This window comes from Macaca thibetana, chromosome 4, assembly GCF_024542745.1.
Source record: "Macaca thibetana thibetana isolate TM-01 chromosome 4, ASM2454274v1, whole genome shotgun sequence".
NCBI lineage: Eukaryota > Metazoa > Chordata > Mammalia > Primates > Cercopithecidae > Macaca > Macaca thibetana.
Genome location: NC_065581.1, coordinates 97473812 through 97497578, shown reverse-complemented (window position 1 = coordinate 97497578; position 23767 = coordinate 97473812). Strand labels below are relative to the sequence as shown.

Genomic DNA, 23767 nt, shown 5'->3' with positions numbered 1-23767 from the left:
CTCGAGTAGCTGGGACTACAGGCATATACCACCATGCCGGGCTAATTTTTTGTATTTTTTGTAGAGATGGGGTTTCACCATGTTGACCAAGTTGTTCTCAAACTCCTGACCTCAAATGATCCACACGCCTTGGCCTCCCAAAGTGCTGGGATTACAGGCATGAGCTACTGCGCCCTGCCCTGTATACAAATTCTTGATACTTATCTCTAATTATTTTTATAAGATATATTCCCAGAGGTGGAATTACCATAGTTCCCCCTTATCCACAGTTTTGCTTTCTGTGATTTCAGTATTATGAGGTCAACTGTAGTCCAACAATAAGTGAGTGCAATGCAATTTTAAGAGAGAGGGAAAAAGAGCATGTTTACATACAATTACAGCATGTAGTTATAATTGTTCTATTTTATTACCAATTATTATTGTTAATCTCTTATTATACGCTGTTTTAAAATTAAACTTTATTATAGGTATATAATAAAGTGTGTGTGTTTTCCTATACATACATTTCCTATAATGTATGTATAGGGTTTGGCACTATCCATGATTTCAGGCACCCACTAGGGGTCTTAGAATGTACTCCCTTGGATGAGGGGACACTAGTGTGCTGAATTTAAGGTATGAACATTCTTAAAACTCTTGATAAACACTACCAGTTTACTGTCTTACTAGTAGTATATAAGAATGTCCATTTATTTCACCTTATCTTCATTTGGATTTATTGTCATTTAAAATTTTTTGCTAATTTGAAAGCAAAAATGGCACCCATTAGCTGCTTTAATTCATTTTACTCGTGAGGTTAAACCTTTACAAAATGTTTCTCAGCAATTTGTGCATTGTTCATATATTTTTTCTTATTTTTCTACTGCAGATATATTGTATTTCTTGTTGATTTGCAGAAGTTATTTCTCTGGGCGTCTAAAACACTATCTTTCTAATTCCTTCAATACAATTGTAATAGTCCAAATAAATGCCTGAGGATGAAATTAATTTAAAATTCCAATTTGGCTAAGTATCACATATGCTGAGCCTGAATTATAATTTCATAAAATAAGTACATTTTATTAATGTGCATAACAGTAAAACATGATTTGCTTTTTTAAAATTTAAGACCTTACAGAACTTCAGAATGATCATTATTAATTATAATCTGAGAATTTAAGAATCTCTCACATAAACTCACTTACTTAGTAGATATCTCTTTCTCATTTACATAAAAATATTTACCAGTATTTGAATTTTTATTCATTTGGATTTGAGATGAGCAAAAGTTTATTAAAAGATAATTATTTTGTTAATCACTTGCAAGTGAGCGTCTGTTCTATGTGAGATACTATCTAGACAGTAAATAAAGGCTGTTATAAGAAGGAATTTAGAAGGAGGTTATCAAGATATGAAGCCACCACACTGTAAGACAGAACATTAGAAATGCCAGTTGAGTGGTTGAGGCAGTGAATGGTATAGGAACTCAGAGGAAGGAGCTGGGAGAAATCGCCGTGGCCTGGAGGGGTGAGGGAACAAATTTAGATGTAGTGTGATGGCAGATCTGGATTTAGCTATATTTCCACTTGTTCCATGGGTTGGTATGAAGGTATTAAACAATCTCTGTTATGAGGCTGGTTGACTTTGGCACATCTTATCAACATTTCGCAATGTTTTTTGCCTTACTTTTTGGTTGTTATTGTTTGCCTGTTGATTACACTCATGTCTTTCCGTCTTGAAATTACAATGTGATAGCAAACTTTGTGTCTGAACCATTCCTTACCCTTGTGATGCCATCCACTCCATAGCATGTTGGATGAAACCTTCAAAGTGGAGAAGAAAGATGGTTTCTAGGCAGAGGCAATGTATGTTTATGTAAAACCAAAGACTTTGGGACAACTATTAAAATCACCAGATCAAATGGAGAAAACTACAAGGAGCAAACATAAATCCACTTATTAGTATGAGACTATTACAATTTCCAAGGGCGCCTTAGCCTAATTTCCCAGCAGATTCTCTTAGTCTGTGAGCCCCTCGCAGTATTCCTTCTTGTCAGCTCTCTCTGCTGGGCTCCATGGGAGCTTGAAAATGAAACATAAAGTAGGTCTTTCTGCTGCAGAGGTTTACCCAGTGGCCAGGCGGTAACTCTGCCAGAATATAAAGAAGGTCATGCACTTCGTGTAACAGTGACTCTAGAATCCAATTAAAAAGTTTAGTGTAAGGCACAGTCATTCCCACCTAATCCGATCACGGTTTAATGCAATCCTCTGCTTATTTCAATCAGCGCCTTTGGAGCCAAATCAATTGTACGTCTTTGTTTCCACGTTTTCCTTGGTAATTTGATCACCTTCAGCTGTTTAAAAAAAAAAAGCTCAATCGGGAAATCTGGCAACCTCTTTAAAGAATTGCCACATAACATAAAGCCAACAAAGAAGCTCCAGATTGGCCAGCCAACTCCAAATTGACATGACAGAAGCAAAAATAAAGTTGTCTAAAATGAAAGTGGAATATGGTGGGGTGGAAGAGAAAAGTTATTGCAAATAATCTTGAATCAAAAAGAACTGATGAAATACTGTTCATTGCTTTCTCTGTACACTCATTCAAACTCACTTGAAATTGTAAATAGCTCCAAATTTCTTTATAAATTAGTTTGGCTACTGGTATTATGGAGGCTATTCTCCCAGTTGAAATGATAGAAATAATGTGAATGCATTTCTCTAAATCTGACAATGCAGTTTTTGTGGCAAAGACACCTTCTATTGGCTTTCCAAGGGTGTCACGCTGAGCTTCCCATATGGCATGTTGGCATTTGCCTCATGAGTGGTCACGGTGTATTGCTTAAGGGAAGGCTGAGGAAGCCCAAAGATACAAAATGGCCCCATTTTCTCTATTGGAATTTGAGTTATTTCAAATATGTACATGACTATTATAAAGTTTAAAGTAGACTCAGATGGTTAATTCTGCAAATTGAATGATTTCTGACTGCCTGTAATGGAATAAGAGGATTACTTTGGTCTGTGCAAATATGGGTGAGATTGACAAGCTGCAAGTCCTAGTGATTGCAAATTTCCCATTTCAGATTGCTTTCAGAGCTGAGGCACCTGAAGACGTCTGGAGCTCTCTAGAAATCATTGAAGGGAGAAAAAAGTGTAAATTTTCCTCAGTAGACTTTTGAAGGATATGTCAAATGCATGTGCCACAGTTCCTTTCCATATGCCAATCACGTCTGAGAGAACAGCATATACTGCCCTTGAGAAAGTTACCTCATGGAGCCCCAAACAGGGTCTGTGTGGCACTTTTCAAGAAAACTTTAGAAGGAGAGCAGTGCTGTCCTTCATTTAGAAAACTGGATAAGTCAAATTTCTTACCACACTGATTTAAGAGTCTAAGTTCTGTGCAGCTGAGTATTTTACTTTGTTCCACTCCATGAGGAAGCATTAAATATATGATTCTACTGAGCATGCATGTAACTTTGAGGACATATGCGATACCAGAAAGTGCCTCACGAAATGAAAGGAAGAGGGTAGGGCCAGACAATTTGTGTCTGGGTTAGGAGGAAGAAAATGGAGCTCATAATGTGATTTCCATCAGCATTTAGCCCTTTAAGCTATACAAGTGAAACGCTCAATTTAATAGAATTCTAAAAGTAAAACAAATGCTTTGTTCTTAGTGAATCTGCCATTCAGAGCTGCTCTTGGCAGCACATCAACCGTACTTGAAATGGCTTTAAGTGGGTATTTTTTATTGTGCTTTCCATCCTAGCACATCTTTTGAGCTGTTGGAGTTTTGAACAGAGAGGCAGGAAGGCCAAATTCCTCTCAGAGTGACTGTGTTGCCATAAGGTCCCCATTTGCTGACTTAGCAATAAAGAATTTACCTTAAAAAGTATTCTGGCCATACTGCAATAGATTTTAGAGGCCAAAAAGTAACAGAGTAAATTAAAATGGTCTAGGATTGTATTAGTCTGTTTTCACACTGCTGATAAAGACATGCCCAAGACTGGGAAAAAAAAAGAGGTTTAATTGGACTTACAGTCCCACATGCCTGGGGAGGCCTCAGAATCATGGCGGGAGGTAAAAGGAACTTCTTGCATGGCAGTGGCAAGAGAAAATGAGGAAAAAGCAAAAGCAGAAACCCCTGATCAACCCATCAGATCCTGTGAGACTTACTCACTATCACAAGAATAGCATGGGAAAGACTGGCCCCCATGATTCAATTACTTCCCCCTGGGTCCCTGATATGCAATTCAAGTTGAGATTTGGGTGGGGACACAGCTAAACCATATCAGGGATAGAAAGGAATGAAATACAGCAAAAGGTTTTTATAATGAAATTTATTGTAATCATTACCAAAGTGAAACTATTGTTCTGGGGATAGCAGGTGCCAAAACTTGTCACACAGTTTGGAAGGTAAGATATAATGCTATTTATTGAGCATTTACTATGTTCTAGGCACTGTGCTATGAGTTTTTCATAGAATATTTCATCTAAACTTCACCAAATCCAAGGCTAGTCATGGTGGCTCACCCCTGTAATCCCAGTACTTTGGGAGGCCAAGGCAAGTAGGATCACTTGAGCCTGGGAGTATGAGACCAACCTGGGCAACACAGAGAGATCTCGTGTTTATCAAAAATAAAAAAATAAAAAAATCAGTTGAGCATGGTGGTGCATGCCTATAGTCCCAGCTACTTGGGAGGCTGAGATGGGAGGATCACTTGAGCCAGGGAGGTTGAGGCTGCAGTGAGCCAAGGTTGCACCACTGCACTCCAACTTGGGTGAGAGAGCAAGACCCTGTCTCAAACAAAACAAAACAGAACAAAATAAAAAAATTCACCAAATCCGTATGAGTTACAAGAAAGAAATTGAGGCCTATACATAGAGGCAGAGGTTAGCTTAAACCACTGATCAACCTGCCATCATGGTCTTCCGTTACATTTTGGTGGATTATTTTTGTATTTTTGATGTGTACCAAAGCATTAATATTTGTTTAATTTATCAAGAGTATTTGTATAACTCTTCTTATTTTTTTAGAGTTTTCATGTGAATATGTGAAATTTTAAACTATGTCTTGGTTTTACATGTTATTTAAACCTACTTAATTTGAAGTATTTCTGTTATTAGAAGCCATGCAAAAATTTTGGTAAGACTTTTTCAACAGTGAGATGCATACCCTGGGTGGGGGCGGGATCTGAAAGTGTGCAAGAGAAAAATAAATCCTTGCTTATTCCCTGCTTATAGCCATAAAACCCCTGGCTTGAGATGCAGCACTAGGAATGAGTTTACCAAGTTATTTGGCCAAACTTTCATGGGTGCACAATTCTTATTGTCTGTCTAGATCCTGTCCAGCAGAAACTAAATGTCTACTGGACTATTGTCCAATGAACGGAAGTGCATTTGACACAGGAAATGCCCAAGGGTGGAGGCTCTACCTCCTGTTAGAGTCCAGTTAACTTGGCTCACTGATGTCTAATGGCAGGTAGGTCAGAGGACTCATAGCCCATCTGAGTTTTTTATCGTGCAGAAAGGTTATTGGGTTGCAAGTTATTAGTAGTCACTGGGGAAAACAATCTTTCTTAGTTTCATCCTTGTTATTGTCTTCCTCTTTCTTCTATGTGAAATACTGTGCAAATGGTCATTGGAATATAATAAAATATCTCTTAACTCTTGTCCTCTAGGGACTTAGAATCCGCTGAGAAAGACAAGACATAATCACTTGAAAAGTAAGGCTAGAGGTGGAAAAGGATAGTTCTTGCTTCCTTCCCCACAATACTCAGGTACCTTCTTCATGAGGGGTAGGAACTTAGTTCTTGTGTTCATTGATGTCTCCCTGTCCCCAGAACAGGGCCCCATACAGAAAAGACACTCAGTAAATATGGATTGAATAAATAGCTTTAGCAGTCAGGAAGGGCTTCATAGAGGCAAGTGGGAGTTAAGAAGAGTTTTATAGGTTAAGAAGAACCAAGAGAGTTTAAAGTCAATTTAGGGACAACTGTTTGAATGAAGTAAGGGGTAGATGAAGGAAAATTTTGAAATATTTTCAAAAAAGCAAATGGGAGCAGCATTTTGAAAGTTATTCCATTTCTGACAGAGTGCTCAGAGTCTATATGGTCCTTAAAAGGAGTTGATTAGAGCTGAAAAGCAGACCAGTGATGGGATAGGACTTCCCAGGCCTGAAAGACAAATTGCAGGTTCACTTTCTAAATTTTTACTGTTTATGTAGAAGAACATTTTTTTTTTTTAGAGAAAGCTTGCATTGAGTGGATAGATTATTTGATAGGAAGCCATTGTAATTTGCTGATAAACATCACTTCCCTGTGTTTTGTGGCAGTGATATGGTTGGAGCTGTTTTAGCTGGTTTCTATTCTTACTCACTTAAGAGTCTCCTTGTCTGAATTATATTTTATCCATTTTAAATTGACAAGTAAAAGATGTATATCTGTGATGTACAATGTGATGTTTTGATGTATGTATACACTGTGGAAAATCTAAATCAAACTAACATGTGCATTACCTCACATACTCATCATTATGTCTGTGTGTGTGTGTGTGTGTGTGTGTGTGTGTGTGTGGTGAAAATATTTTAAATCTACTCTATTAGCAATTTTCAAGTACTGAATTATACTTTTGCTTTTGCCTGATCTTGCTATAGAAGAACCAATAGGGTCAAAGAAAAGAAGATAACTGAATATTTGCTGATCACTGGATATTTGCTGATAACTGAATGTGCTGGTCACTTTTACATATATGATTTTATTAATTTATTGGGTTTTAGGCTGGGTGCAGTGGCCTACGCCTGTGATCTCAGCACTTTGTGAGGCCAAGGTGGGTGGATCACCTGAGGTCAGAAGTTCGAGACCAGTCTGGCCAACATGGCAAAACCCTGTCTCTACTAAAAATACAAAAATTAGGCAGGCATTGTGGTGGCTGCCTGTAATCCCAGCTACTTGGGGGGCTGAGACAAGAAAATCGCTTGAACCCAAGAGGTGGAATCTGCAGTGAACTGAGATTGCGCCACTGCACTCCAGCCTGGGTGACAGAGTGAGACTCTGTCTTAAAAAAAAAAAAAAAAAAATCAGGTTTTATATGCTTCTCAATCCAAAGACAATTAAAAATGCATGTAAAAAATTTTAAAAGGCAAACCCATTAGAGAATCAGAGAAAGTGAAAAATAAGAAAAATAAGAGAAGCCAGTGGAGTGTGTTGCACAAAATGCATGGCATGAGGACTTTGTACACTTGCTAGAAGTGATTACAAATCAGACTCAGGGCTTGGGGACTTTTGACTTTTAGTGCAAAGAGGGAAACTTGATGAGCTATATGATTCACAGTTTCATGAGATCAAAATAAATCAATTACCCAGGGGCAGCCCAGTGAGTTCCGGAACCTGAGAGAAAATTCTCCCATGAGTCTTCATAAAGAAGACTCTCTAAAACATTTTATTTTGGCTGCCAGTGGAAAGGGTTAATGTCCTCTTATGAAAACTGAGGAGTCCAATGAGATTCACTGCTGTCTAGAAGCCAGCAGAGGTTGTATCTATGGGCAGGCCAAGGCTGTCATCTTCGGCCCCTAGATATCTCAAGTATACCTTTGAAATGAGCTTCCTAAGATAAGCTTCATACCACAGTCTGCAGTTATTATGTATGTTTATTTGTTTACTGTTTCTTCTCCCCAGTGTATTATAATCCACACAAGGGCAGGGTTTATAGGTATCTTATTTATTCTTACATCCTTATGTAGCACAAAGTCTGGTGTATATTAGGAACTCAATAAATATTTATTGAATAAAGGAAGGAATGGAAAAAACGGTGGTAAAATGTACCTAAAGTAACTGAATTAACCTGTTGAGAGGAATTTTTAACTATTTATAATCCTGCTTAAACTAGTTAGCTAACTTTAAGAATGCTTTGAATGTTTACCAGAATGATTGATCTTAGAACAGCTGACAGTAGACAGCTGTTTGTCCTTATATTGGTGGTAGACATGCTACCAATAATCTGGTAGCATCAGATGACCACCCCACATAAGAAACCTGTAGAGTAGGTTGTTTAATTCATATCTCATCAAAGAGCTCACAGAAGTTCAGAAAATATGAATTATGTGCTTATTTTCCACTTAACTAATAAAAATAATGAGAAATACATTATTATCAGCACACTAGTTAAATATTAGGCCTTGCTAGAATAATCCAGGTGCTTGTGGAAGTTAGTTATAGGGCTAACTTTTGCTTGCCTTCTTTTCAAATATGGATTACTATCATTCCTGATGAGAGTATGCATGAATCCATTTCCTATGGTGGCTGATTAAGGGCTTTGTCCTTCCACCCTGCAGAGACACAGAATACAAAGGGCTGCAGCTCTCCCTGGATCAGATCTCAGTCTCCAAACCAGCCTTCTCCTATACCAGCAGCTCCACCCCCACCATGACTGACAACAGAAAGGGGGCCAAATCCCGGCTCTCCAGCTCAAAGTCAAAATCCAGGACTTCCCCATACCCTCAGGTAAGTGCATTGCTGTTTTGCAACTTTCTTTTGGTGACATGGTTTGAACTTGAGGTTGAGAAAGTATTAAAACTGTTTGGAATGAATTATCTAGTTTTAATAACTAAAACTTCTGTAAATCTGCAAGGTTCTCTAAACTATCTGCCTCCTTTTAAAATAACTGATAGTAAAAATTTGAAAATTTGAAAATTTGTGGTTTACTGCATTAATATAAAGGTCACGAGAGTCTGGTTGTTGTCAGAACTATAACTTCTTTGTGATTTTGAGGAGATTGATCCTGAATTTCCCTCCCACCCAGTGAGTGAAATGATGTAGCCAGCAAAATAAAATACAGGAAACAAGAGCTCGATGTAGAAAAATGAATCTTGGGACAGGAACTAAAGAAGAAGAAAATTAAAAGGGGAAGGCAAAGGAACAAGGATGCATGTTCCCATGCAATTTGAACACAGACTGGCTATTTACTAGAAGGAATGAAATAAAGAGGGTCTTCCAGATGGCCGGAATGGTAGGAAAAGCAAATTCTTCTTATCTTTGCAAGGTGGAGAGAAGATGAGACCCCGAGAGATATTCCAGAAACATTGCAAGGTACAAATAGGATTCCTGGTTCTTGAAAGAAAAAAAAATTATTTTTCTGTTCAGTCACAGACATAGAAACTAGACTATGTCAAGGTGTGTACACAGCTCTCCTGGCCTGAAGGAAGTAGGACAGGACTGAGAATTACCCATTCCCAATATCCTGTGGCCACCTCACCTCCATCCTTCTCTTTTAATAGCATCATGTCAAACCTCCTGCAGTTCACTAGAGTAGCTCGGGAAATGCTTCCTGGGCTAGTATAAAACCAAACTGGAGGCTGGGCATGGTGGCTTATGCCTGTAATCCCAGCACTTTGGGAGGTTGAGGTGGGGGATCACTTGAGGTCAGGAGTTCAAGACCAGCCTAGCCAACATGGTGAAACCCCGACTCTGCTAAAAATACAAAACTTAGCAAGGCGTAGTGGCATGTGCCTGTAGTCCCAGCTACTCAGGAGGCTGAGATTGGAGAATGGCTTGAACCTGGGTGACAAAGGTTGCAGTGAGCCGAGATCGCTCCATTGCACTCCAGGATGGGTGATGGTGAGACTCCATCTCGAAAAAACAAAAACAAAAACAAAACCAAACTGGTTTCTGAGTCACTTATTCATCAAGCTGACCTTTGTCATTTATTTTAAAATATGTTTTGTAAGTAAAAATGACAATCCAGTAGGTATAGAAACTATTGTTTTCTTATTTGTCAGAGTTATGTTATTCTGTTGATATCTATAAGTGTATACTATTTGAGAAAATGTTGTTCACTGAACCAGTGGTCACTAAGAGGCTGCTATTTGCTAGATTATTTTAGTGGCTTGGTGTATGAAGATGAGCACAACATGGTCTCTGCCTCTAAGAGACTTACGTCACATGGTTTGAAGTCTTCCACAGAAGATCACGTTTCTTTACTCTGGCAAAAGAAAAGAGAGTAGATGTGTGATGCCCAGATGTTTTTCAGTGTACAACTTCCATTATAAGTACTGAGCACTTAATTTATAAAACATTACATTTTAGTCAAAGTCACTGCAGAGAAGAAGCTTTTTTTTCTTTTTTCTTTTTTGTGAGATGGAGTCTTGCTCCATTGCCCAGATTGGAGTGCAGTGGTACGATCTTAGCTCACTGTAACCTCCGCCTCCTGGGTTCAAGCGATTCTTCTGCCTCAGCTTCCCAAGTAGCTGGGATTACAGGCACCCGCTACCACGCCAGGCTAATTTTTGTATTTTTAGTAGAGACGGGGTTTCACCATGCTGGCCAGGCTGGTCTCAAACTCCCGATCTCAGGCAATCTACTCACCTAGGCCTCCCAAAGTGCTGGGATTACAGAGGTGAGCCACCATACTCGGCCAGGAGCTGCTTCGTTTTATGGAACATCTAACGAGAAACTTTTCTTATTGCTCTCTTGTACCTTGGGAAGAGAGTTTTATGGTTTCTTTTTACTGCTTGGAAAGATGGATTATGGCTTTGGGTAGTTCTCTCGTTTAATATGTAGATGTGTTGGACACATAGATGAAAGAAGAATTTAAATTAGGAGGTACTAAGTAGAAGGAGTTTGTCCATTGTTATATAGAAATTAAGCCACAAAAATAAAATCTCCCTATTGGACCCCCAAATCCTCACTGTCTAGTCTATGTTTTCTTTCATGCTCAGCTCTTAACAGCTAACATTTCTATTAGTTCACTCTAACAGGATACTAAATGTTTTAACTACCATTAGTTTACCCTTTCCATGGGGTAAGGGTTGGCGGAAAGGAGTTAACTGGAAAGTTATACACGTTCTATGATTTAAAGAAAAGGAACACAGATGAGTAGAAAGTAGAAAATTTTCTTATTTATTTATTTATTTATTTTTGGAGACAGGGTCTCAGTCTTTTGCCCAGGCTGGAGTGCAGTGGCAAGATCCTAGCCCACTGCAGCCTCGAACTCCTAAACTCAAGCAATACTTCCCTGTAGTACCAGCTTTCTAAGTAGCTGGTACTACAGGCACACAACAATGTGGCCCATTAATTTTAAAATTTTTAAATACTTTTTGTAGACATGGGAGTCTCACTTTGTTGCCCAGGCAGGTCTTGAACTCCTGGCTTCAAGCCATCCTCCTGCCTCAGCCTCCCAAAGTGCCCATTTTTCATTTTTTCTATCCAAAATTGTTCTTTCTTCTAGAAATGTTCTATGAAATGCACATGCACACACGTATGTCCACATAGGATTTATCTTAAAGTTTGTGTATTTGTTATTGTGGTTAATACTTACATAAACTAGTCCTTAGAATTTCAACCATATGTCTCACTTGAAATTGCACAGTCATAAATTAAGTTTACTTAACATTTATGTGCCTAGTTAAGGTTATTCTTTAATTGTGTTTAGATAATCATGGTACTAAATCAATCATTGACTGAGTTCCTCCTGCATGAGTTGTTGATAACCTAGAGATCAGAATTGGAACATGCTATCCTTGCTAGTACAGACAGACAAGAAAGCAGGCATTTACAGTGAATTCTCATAGGCTGAGAGTTTCCTCTGGGGCACACTGGAAAATTATGGTGTCCAGGGCAAACTCATCACCGTTTCTGTTGGAAGAGGCAACTTAGAAGTCCTCCATCTTGGATTTTAAATTCTCAGAATTTTTAAAAATTAGCTTCTCAAAAATCTTATCTGGTCCAAATTGTTTGTATATTGTTAAGGAATAATTCACTTTTAATTTTCATGCATCATTGCTATTACATGTCTTTGACTTAGCAGATGCTAGCTGAATACCTGCATTAAAAAGATACTTCTCTGGTCATCATGATAGTTGGGAGTTAGGGGTTGGATTAAAAAGTGCTAGACTACAAAGAAGTGGTAAAAGAAATATCCTTAAGTTTTGCAGTACAGATGAAGTCATAAATTATATACTAGAATAAGTATTGTCTAGGAGATGGTATATACAAAGGACATTGCAGGTGGTATGAACCATATGGACTCTAGCCTGGCTGAGGAAGGTGTTGTGGGAGACCTGGAGTCAAGGGTAGAACTCAGGCATATGGGCATAAGGGAAAGGAAAGGGGACTTCAGGAAGCCTAGAATTATGAGGAAATGCAGGAATAAATTGTTAATGTGATTGGGTCTGAGGGTGGAGTGGAGGAGGGTTGGTGTCTTTTAATGAGCACTAAGAAGAAGTGATATATTTAGAAATATAGAGTGGTACCAACTATATGCTAGGCCAAAGAGTTTAGAGTTTGTTTTTTGGAGAACTAGTAAAGGTTTTGAACAGGAAATGAGAGGATTAATGTGATTGAAGCAAGGAAAACTATTTAGGGGACTAATTTTAATAGTCTGACGTGAGTCTATGAAGATTTAAACTAAAGTTCTCTCCTGAAATAAAAGGGACTGTAGAGGAAGAATGGATAAAATGTTTTATCCTTTGTTGCTTGTACCTTTTCTTGTCATAAATATATTCTGATCATTCATTATGGATTTAGTTGGAAATTATACTTTTAAAGCTTACTTTTAGTAGTTATTGATACACATATTAGATTCTCCTTTTTGTATTGATAGCTGCAAAATAAATTCCTTTTTTTGTGACTGAATGATAAAACTTTCAATTGTATTTAATTTTAAATATTTCTGTCCATTTTTTCAAAAATAAGGTGACAGTCTTTTTTGTTATTTACTTATTTACATATTTTTGGCATGCAAATTCACATTAAAATTTTCAAGAGGCAGTTTCCAGAGCAAAAGCAAAATTGGACTCATAGGGTAATGTCTTGTGCCTCTTTAGCTACTTATATAAATGGTGATTTAATGATTCTATCACTATTATTCATTAGGCTTTTTGCTCTGACTAGTATGTATCAGGCATATCTAGATTTCTAACAGATACCTAACAAATGGCAGTAATACTGCGTTTTGGAATTATGTAGGCACCCTTATACAAATATTCAAGACATGCACAAATTGTAATTTGCTACCACTGTAAGAATTAAAGAAAGAGGAGAGAAACATGCAGGGTGGCTTGCCAGTCAACAAGGACAGGTTTATTTTAGAAAATGAACCTGAGAGGGACTTCTGGCTGAGTTAGGTCAGAGTCACACTCTCTTACAGACTAAGGGTTTTTAAGGGTTCAGGGTGGGAGAGTTTATTAGAGGCTGGGACTGCTTCTGTGTCTCTTTGTTGTGCTTATCTGGGAGGGAGGGTTGTATGTCTGTTCCCATACATCTTCATGCAGCTGCAGGCATCCTCCGGAGTCGGCTTTTAGCTTCCTTATGTTAGTGAACCTGAAGGAAAAGGAATGTGCTTATTAAGGCCCACCGTTTTACTGGGGCCCATTGTATGAGGGTAAAGTTTGGCATTACCCAAGAGACTTCCCCACCACCTCCCTCTGTGCCCGAGCTGTCTTATCTTATTTTACTGTCTGCTCTTTCTGTCTGCTTGTAGTTAGAAGAGAAGTGATTTCCTTGAAATGCATGAGGCTAGAAAGGGAGCTGGAACTTAAAGTGGTGGTGTTTGTCCAAGATGATGTTGCTACTGCTCTGTCAACCACCACTCAGTTTGTCTCCATTAACAGATGAAACTTTAGGTCCCTTTCTGGTATGAGATACCCTTAGGAATGATGTTAGACTTGATTATATTATGACCACTTAATGAATGACTCAGTTATCTTTGTACCTCAAGGTATTACTGGGGACAGGAGAGGTCAAAATAAAATTGTTTTGAATGGTTTTGGAAAAATTGTAAGAAATATTACAGTTAATTTCCAAAGATTCTGCCCATAGCTACTGTGCTGCTGTATGGTAGCAATCTTACCATTATGACAGTTGTATTTTATTGTTATGACATTTGTTATGCTTATGAAAATAGCAATGTATTTTTCAGAGTTCTGTTGAATTAGAAATACTGAGTTTATATAATTTATTTCAAAGACTTTATCTGCTAGACATTGCTACAATATTTTCTGTCTATTTTAATAAAACTAGTTATAGCTACATTAACACCAGTTGGAGGTTATCTTGCCATGGTTTAGTCATGTCAATGATGAATAAATTGCCTCCTCATTCCAGAGTTTCCTTTTAAACTTCTCACTGGCATGTTTATAGTTACATTTATTACAGACAGTGCGTGCCATCCTGTTTTATTGTATCATCCTGCCCTCCTCTTGCCTTTTCCCTAGTCAGTAATAACCAATACACTATATAATTCAGTAATAACAGGGCATACAGAAGACTGTATGCTTCTGAAATCTGAAAGTATTTAATCACTTGCTACTGATACATTGTAACACTTGCAGATTTTATTCTACATCTGTTACCTTAAATAATCCCACAGAAATCTCTTAATTTTCATTGCCAGCAATCTGGCTTCCTTTTGGTGAAGGTAGAAACTCTTCCTTTGCAAAGGTTTTCTCTGATCTCAAAAATATATTAGTGACTACTATGCTGAGAGACTGACTTTTTAAGTCACAGATATCAGAAGGGTCAATAATTTCTTAAGCATAGTTATCCCTTTATACATAGCACTTTGATCACTATTGATATAGATATTCCTTCATTTCATGTTTTATATGTAACACCCAAACATGTAATCCTGGACCACTAAAAACAAAAATTTTTAATGCATATTGCCAGAAAAATTCAGGTTGTTTTCATAGAAAGTCTTATATTAGATAGGTGCATTTGTATTTCCTGTCCATGGATAAATTTGAGATTAGTCTTCTTCTCCTGTTGAAATTTTAGGAGATTATTAGAGTAGACCTTTATAATCTTTTTAGATGGTTTTCATAAATGAATCTCAGATTCACATTTTAGAAAACATTTTACTCAGTGGGGTGAAGCCTCTGTAGTTTGGTTTTTACTAACTCTTGCATTTAGTTAAGTACTATGATGTGCAGTAAAGTAATACAGGTGAACTCTTAAGAGACTAGGGTCTAGTTGGGCAGGCAAAGCTAACCTGTTAGAGAGGAATTATAAGATGTCATTGATCATAGGGCCTCAAGGCCACAATTTCTGCCCTTTTATTCTCTTGGCATATGACTGAGGCAAGGGGCAGACAGTGGTGTCCAGGGACTGTTGGCTTCTGCCCATCCATCCCTTTTCCAAACAGGGTTTCTCCATGATTGCTTTATGAAATCACATTCTGTTCATACTATTCTCCATTAATTAACTTCCTTATACCCCCAAATTTATTTGTCACTATCCTGTTTTTCTAAACTGGGTCTCAGGAGGAACCAGCGTGCTTTTTTTCAAATAGGTTATAGGGAAGTCTGCTATAAAGGACACACAATCTTGCCGAGTGAATATGCATGGTAAAGGAGCACAGAGAAAGGGAACATTTTAGGAGACAGTGCAGAAGGGTGAAGAGATGGAAGGGAACTAACAGTAGAGACAGGCAAAAGTGGTTGTTTCCAATGCAGTTTATTTAATAGAGAACTTCTTTGGCCTTCACCTTGCTTTGGAGCACAACAATATAAAATAGATATTTATGGTAGATAAAGTAGGTACATGGAATCAGATATAGGATTGTATACCTTTTTTGTTAGTTTACTTAAGTGGGTATATATGTTAGGTATAATATTTTATTGATGTTTACTATCATAACATCATAATACGCACTGACACATGGCATTTAGAATGCATTCCTGATACTGAGAACTTAAAGATGACACATCTCACAAAAATTAAGTAAATGGATGGCTAGATTTAGTCACATTAGTTTTCTAAGTAAGGCGGCAGGAGTTATTGAATAAGAAAAGACCAATAAGAAGAAAAAATGAGAAAAAGTGGCATAAATGAGGAACGTGAAATTAGACCTAGCAACAATGACATGGTAAAAGGAAGAAATTTTGGGGCAGTAAAGGTAAGGTTCATGAGAACAGAAGATGTTGCCCTTAGTAACCAGATTGCCTTGGCCACCTAGAAGTCCTTAGCAGATATTGAGTGAGTGCATGAGTGAATGGATGGATGATTCCCACCGAGGTGATGGGGTAGATGGAGAAAGAAGCAGGAGAGTGATGAGACATGTTAAGTCCTGAGGATACTATCCTCACCCCAGAAAGCAGATTCAATGGGCAAATTAAAATGTAAACATTGTTTAAACACATGTAATATGTAATGAGATAAAGGAATGTGGTGGTGTCAGTGTGGTATATGTGGTGGTGGTGGTATGTGTTGGGAGTTGACCTGCCCTTCCAGCAATGATCTGGAGGCAGGAGTTGGAAGCAGATAGTGAGAGAACCAATAGCCCCTAGTCTTAGAGAGCTCACATGTTAAGGGGAGTTATCAGCAGGATTGGGTTTATCCCTGTTTACAAGATTTGCAGAGGGGCTGCAAGATGACAGTTAATAAACTCCTGGTGTACTTGGGTGCCCCTTCAAGGACCAGACTCATGCTCACTCTGAATACCCTGCTGTGATTTTCTTTCTTTCTTTCCTTCTTTCCTTCTTTCTTTCTTTCTTTCTTTCTTTCTTTCTTTCTTTCTTTCTTTCTTTCTTTCTTTCTTTCTTTCTTTCTTTCTTTCTTTCTTTCTTTCTTTCTCTCTTGTTCTTTTTCTTTCTTTCTTTCTCTCTTGTTCTTTCTCTTTCTTTCTTTCTTTCTCTCTTGTTCTTTCTCTTTCTTTCTTTCTTTCTTTCTCTCTCTTTCTTCTTTCTTTCTTTCTCTCTTTCTTTCTTCTTTCTTTCTTTCTTTTTCTTTCTTTCTTTCTCTTTCTTTCTTTCTCTCTTGCTTTCTCCTTCCCTCCCTCCCTCCCTCCCTCCCTCCCTCCCTCCCTCCCTCCCTCCCTCCTTCCTTCCTTCCTTCCTTCCTTCCTTCCTTCCTTCCTTCCTTCCTTCCTTCCTTCCTTCCTTCCTGACAGAGTCTCGCTCTGTCGCCCAGGCTGGAGTGCAGTGGCACTGTCTTGGCTCACTGTAACCTCCACCTCCAGGGTTCCATCGATTCTCCTGCCTCAGCCTCTCTAGTAGCTGGGATTACAGGCACCCACCACTACGGCCAGCTAATTTTTGTATTTTTAGTAGAGACGGGTTTCCCCATGTTAGCCAGGCTGGTCTTGAACTCCTGACCTCAGGTGACTACCCACCTTGGCCTCTCAAAGTGCTGGAATAACAGGCGCAAGCCACCATACCCAGCCCAAGCTGTGATTTTCTATGCTTTCACCCATTTGATCTTCTTCCCCTCATTGCCCGTGTCCTGGGAGGTCCCTCAGCCTGGATGATTGTAACAGCATCTTAATTTTCTCCCTATTTTGGAAAATTTTCCTCCCCAGTCTGCCATGTCTCCCAGACCATGATCAGAGACCACTGCCCTAGCTGTTCCTCAAGGTCATTTATAATTGGGCCCTAAATAACCTTCCTCACATTCTCTTTTGTTGGTCCCCTACCTGAACTTTGTGATCTAGGCAGACCGGTCTACTCACTGTTTGATGAATGCCTTGTCTTTTTCTGCCCCCATGCTTGTGCCTATGCATTTATTTCTGCATGCATTGCCCTATTTTTCAAAATTCTGCTTAAGGTCCAGATTGAGAACCACCTCTTTCATAAAATATTGCTGAGTTATATTTCTCCTTTGGACCCCTATTTAGAATAATTTGCCTTCTACTGCCTTCTAGACATGTCATATCTCCTCTCTTGGACTATAATCTCTTTGAAAGTAATGACACGTCTTTTTTATATCCACCTCCCCCCCACTCCATTCCCCAGCATCCACATATTTACTCACTAAATGGTAATAGAATTAATGAATAAATAAATAAATTTAAAAGTATGGGGACACTTTGTTAATTGTCTGTGGAGATATTAAAAACCCCAAGAGGAAGGGAACATACTGCTGCTAAGAAATTTATAACCTCTGTAAAGAGACAAAACAACCTAGGGATGGTCTGCAAATGCCACATCCTGTAATAAAAATCAAACACCTAAGTGCTGAGGAGGAATTAGATGTAGTGGAATCTAAGGGTTCTTTTGAGAGTAAAACTTTGAACAAGCACTCTCTGTCTCATACTCCAGGGACAGAGAACCATCCGTTTCCAGTCCTGAGCTGGGCTTTCTAGTCTTCTTGTCCTCACTGTCATCTCCAGTACAAAATGGAAATATGTGACAGCTGATATTTACTTTGTGTGTGTGTTTTGATAATAAAATACTTGCACTGGCAGTTGAGTGACTGTGTAGGAAATGCCATTTGACCCTATATTCCATCTCAGTTACCCGTGTTTATGGGCTCAGCCCTAGTTCCAGGGCTCAGTTCTCATGATAACTAGTCTCTTTCTAGATTACATTCTTACTATTATTCTACTAGTTTATGTACACTTTTTATTCTACATCTTTAATAGTGTTGTGCTTATGAAACATAGATTTTCTCCACAATAAAGGGAAAGTATCTCAAACTATTTTCTATTTGTTTGGCTTGGTTTTTGATCTTATGGACACAAAAGGCCTTGTGAGGGTCATGTTCCTTCATAATGTTTCTCAACTCTTGTCCCCTCCTCACTGTCTTTGCCTGGTTCCAGGCTCTCTGGAACAGGACATCACATTTAGAGAACCTAATCTGCCTCTTTATTGTTCTTTTGGTCTCTGATCATTCCTGCTGGGGTAAGATTCCTGAAATATGATTTTCATTATGCCTTACCTTGTCTGCTTAAATACCTACAGAGTCACCTCATTGGTTATAGTATGACATCCAATCTTGACAGTCTGGCCCATTGCCTGCCTCACTCTACCTACTTCAGTCCACCTGCCAACCCCCGCCCCCTTGTCAGCACTCCACTCTAGCTAGAGTCTGTTAACTCTGTGTGAGGATAACTTGCTTCTCAAATCCTATCCACCCATCAAAGCACAGCTGCAGCTCCGCCTCTCATCCCCACAGATTCCTGGATATAAGTCATAATTTATGTTCAACATGTCACTATTCCATAGTGTAACATGGTTTGGATCTGGGGAACGGTTAGTTTCTAAAAAGAAATCAGGCAGTGGGTGGAGCAACTGTGCTAAATCAAATTGGAAGCCTCTGCTTCTGGCTTAATGGAAGTGAAACTGCAATTTGTGATTCTGCTCCCCAGCTGAAAAGAAGAGAAGAGCAAAATGGCTGAATCTACTATCAAAATGTATCTAGGGAAATTTATTTTAACAAAATCTATGGAATAAAGTATTATTAAAACTGAACAGTAAATTTAAAGAGAGCAATGCCTCATTTGACAGTTTATGGTGGCATTTGACCCTTCTAGAGTTAATAAAGTTGAATTTGAGTATCTTTAGCTAAGAAATGTAGATTCCTTTAATTCTTCCTTCTTTCACAGATTTTTAGGAAACCGCCTTAGTGTATTACAGGGCATTGAATTGCTTTGTTTTTCTGTAAGGTCAAGGTTCTGATGCAGAATATACATTTTTCTCGAGCTCATGCAGAACGTTTTCCAGATAGTCATATGTTAGTCCACAAATCAAGTCTTAATAAATTCAAGAAGGTTGGCCTTACATCAAGTATAATATACACTGACTACAGTGGTATGAAACTAAAATAAGTAAAAGGAGGAAAATTGAAAAAATTGCAATTTCATGGAAATTAACAAACTCCTGAACAACCAATGGGTCAGAGAATAAATAAAAAAGGAAATAAAAAATATCTTGAGATGAATGAAAATGGGAACACAACATATAAAAATGTCTGGGTTGCAGCAAAAGCAGTTTTAATAGGAAAGTGTATAAACACTTACATTAAGAAAAAAACAAAGATCTCATATAACCCAACTTTACACCTAAAGGAACTATAAGGTAAAGAACAAACTAGACCCAAGTTTAGCAGAAGGAAGGAATTAATAAAGATTGGAGCAGGAATAAATGAAATAGAGAATGGAAAACAATAGAAAAAAATCAACAGAAGTAAAAGTTGGTTTTTTGAGAAGATCAACATAATTGACAAATCTTTAGCTAGACTAACCAAAAAAAATGACAGGGGACACAAATAAAAAAATTATAAATGGAAGAGGAAATATAATTGATACTACAGATATATCAAGGATTATAAGAGACCCCTATGAACAATTATATGCTAACAAATTGGATAACTTACTCTTCTGGATACATTTCCAGAACGTACAGCCTACCAAGACTGAATCATTAAGGCATAGAAAATCTGAACACATTAATAATGTGTAAGGAAATTAAATCAATCATCAAATCCCTCCTAACAAAGAAAAGTCTAATATCAGATGACTTCACTGGTGAATTCTACCAAACACTTAAAGAATTAATGCCAATCTTTCTCAAATTCTTTCAAAAAATTGAAGAAGAAGGAACATTTCCAAACTCATTTTACAAAGCCAACAATGCCCTGATACTGAAGCCAAAAAGGACACCACAAGAAAAGAAAATAACATGTCAGTATCCCTGGTGAACACAGACACCCAAATTCTCAACAAATCACTAGCGAACAAAATTGAACAACATGTTGAAAGGATCATACACCATGATCAAGTGGGATTTATCCCTGGGATGCAAGGTTGGTTCCATCCACAAATCAATACATGTTATATACCACATTAACTGAATGAAAGATAAAAATCATGTGATCATCTCAATAGATGCGGAAAAAGCATTTGATAAAATTCAACATCCTTTCATGATAAAAATTCTCAACAAATTAGTATAGAATAAATATAACACAACATAATAAAGATTACATAGGGCAGGCCCGCAGCTAACATTATACTCAATGGTGAAAAGCTGAAAGCTTTCCCTCTATGACCAGAAACAAGAAAAGAGAGAAATAGAAAAAAAATTCTCAAATTCTATAGAACCAAAAAAGAACCCGAATATCCAAAGCACTATTGAGAAAGAAGAACAAAGATGAATGCATCACACTTCCAGACTTCAAACAATATTATTATACAAAGCTATAATAATCCATACAATAACAGTACCAGAATTAAAACAGACACCCCAGTGGAGCAGAATAGAGAGCCCAGAATTAAACCCACGTATATATGATCAACTAATATTTGACAAAGATGCCAAGAATGCAAAATGGGGAAAGGATAGTTTTTTCAATAAATTGTGCTGGGCAAACCAGATATCTACATACAAAAGAATGAAATTGAGCCCTTATCTTAGACAACTCACAAAAAGTAACTTGAATGGATTAAAAACTTAAATGTAAGGCCTGAAACTATAAAGTTTCTAGAAAAAACATAGGGAAAAAGGTCCTTGACATAGGTCTTGACAGTGATTTTTCAGATATGACACCAAAAGCATTGGCAACAAAAGCAAACATAAATCAATGGGAGTACATCAAACTAAAAACTTCTACATAGCAAAGGAAATGATATAATGAAAATGCAGCCTTTGGAGTGAGAGAAAATATTTGCATATCATATATCTGGTAAAGAGTTAATATCACAAACATATGAGGAACTTGTATAACTCAATAGCAAAATAAACAAAAAAAAAAAAGCAGAAAAAATAAAGAAAAGAAGAAGGAAATATTTGATTAAAAATGAGCAAAGGACCTGAATAGACCTTTTCCTGAAGAAGGCATACAAATGGTCAACACGTACATGAAAAGGTGCTAAACATCACTAATCATCAGAGAAATGCAAATCAAAGCCTCAATGAGATATCACCTTGTACCTGTTAGAATGGCTATTATTAAAAAAGACAAGAGGTAAGTGTTGACAAAGATGTGTAAAAAAGGGAAAGCCAGGCACTGTTAGTAAATTGGTACAGCCATTATGGAAAATGGTATGAAAGGTCTTCAAAAAATTAAAAATAGAACTATGATACAATTCAGCAACCTCACTTCTTATATACCTGAAGGAAAAAAATCAGTATGTTGAGGAGATGTCTGCACTCCCATGTTCGTTGCAGTGTTATTCAAAATGAAGACATGGAAACAACCTAAATGTTCATTGATGAATGAGTGGATTAAAAAATATATCTATGTACAGTGAAATATTATCCAGCTACAAAAGAAGGAAATTCTGCCATTTGCAGCAAAATAAATCAACCTGCTAAGTGAAATACGCCCGATAAAGAAAGATGAATACTATATGATTTCACTTATGTATGGAATACTGTATGAATGGATTAAAAAGTGTATATATATATATATACAATGAAATATTATTCAGCCACAAAAGAAGGAAACTCTGCCATTTGCAACAAAATGGTTATTCATGCTAAGTGAAATAAGCCACATAGAGAAAAATGAATACTTACATGTAGATTACACTTATATGTAGAATCTAAAAAATGTAGAATATTCTATATGTAGAATATACGTGATTTCACTTATATGTAGAATCTAAAAAAATCAAACTCATAGAAACAGAGAATGCTAGTTGTCAGGGCTTGGAGGGTGGGGGAAATGGGGAGATGTTGATCAAAAGGGTACAAACTTTCAGGTATAAGATGGATGTGTTCTGGGGATCTCATGTAGAGCATGGTGACTATAGTTAATAATATTGTATTGTACACTTGAAAGTTGCTAAGAATAATGTTAAGTTTTCACACCACACACACACAAAAGGTAATGATGTGAGGTGACGAATGTGTTAACAAACTTGTTTGTGGTATTCATTTCACGATGTACAGTTACATTAAGTTTATGGTGCTGTATACCATAAATGTATACAATTTTATTAGTCAATTATACTGCAGTAAGGCTTGAGGAAAAGTTCTGATATCTATTGTTTAATATAGTTTATATTATTTTAGTTTTCCTCATGTTTACTGTACTGGACTTAGAAGCAGAAAAGGTAGACTTATCCTTCCATTCACAGTTGCTCAACTTGGTGGAGGGCCGTTAAGCTTCAATTTCTTTTTACAAAATTACAAATCTGATAGACCTCCTCTTTCAGTGTGCAGAAAGTTGGTAATATGCCTGCCAATCTGTTGGCCTAGTTCTAGGACATTCCCAAGAACAGCTTGGGCAGTCCATGCTTTGTCCAAACACAGAATAAAGCAGTGGAAGACCAAACAAAGCTGCAACGAGGGGTTGGAGCAGGTGGCACCACCTGTACCCATCTAATTCAAACCCATTTAATCTGCCACTTATATGTGAAAATCAGAGAGTGAGTCAGAGCATCAGTGAAAGGAGCAAAGTGATTGTGGCACATGCCTGAAACCCATCATGGAAGATGGGCTACTTTAAATTAAAATTAGTACTACTGGTTCTGGAAATCCAGGATTTTACCCAGTAGGCTAGAACTATTTCTATATTATCTATGCCAGTTGGAATATACTTAATCATTTACAGTCATGGATGCCATGACATAAAGGACTTAATTAAATACTTATTCTAATTTGTTGTTACCTGATTAAAATTTTCAGTGCAATGAAAATGCTTGTAAGTCTTTAAGACTTCACCTTTGATTTACAAAACGGATAGATTGTAGATTTCATGGTTTGGGAACAACTCTCTCCATATGGAATCCTATAGGAGATTCCTTATAGTGTTACACTGAAGGAAACCCAGCCCTGGGTCCTGCGTGCTGATTCCCTTCCAGCTGCACATCACCCTGACAGCTAATGAGATGTTGACTATGGTTACTTTTCTGTGAGAAAAATGAGTTAACCAAATCCCAGGAACATTTTTGTAACTTTTTTGGGGGGTGGGGTGGATTAAGAGAAGGCCTATGACATTTCAAACCACATTTGAGGCATATTTTTAAAACTTCCCATGTTTCTACTTCATGAAATATATCAGAGAATTTACAGGTATAAAAGCTTTCTTGCCAGAATGTTTCTTTTGAGCTAAATATGACTAAAATGTGGATAAAAG

The 23767-nt window shown here is 37.6% G+C and overlaps 1 protein-coding gene across 1 annotated transcript in view; it reads left to right on the top strand.

Moving 5' to 3' along the window:
* The window catches only part of SIM1 (SIM bHLH transcription factor 1), a 75543-nt gene that overhangs the window by 36061 nt on the left and 15715 nt on the right, over window positions 1-23767 (top strand). Inside the window, exon 10 of the mRNA XM_050786267.1 lies at window positions 8305-8473. Within this exon, the coding sequence (XP_050642224.1) occupies window positions 8305-8473 (169 nt within the window). The remainder of the gene's footprint in view (window positions 1-8304; window positions 8474-23767) is intronic.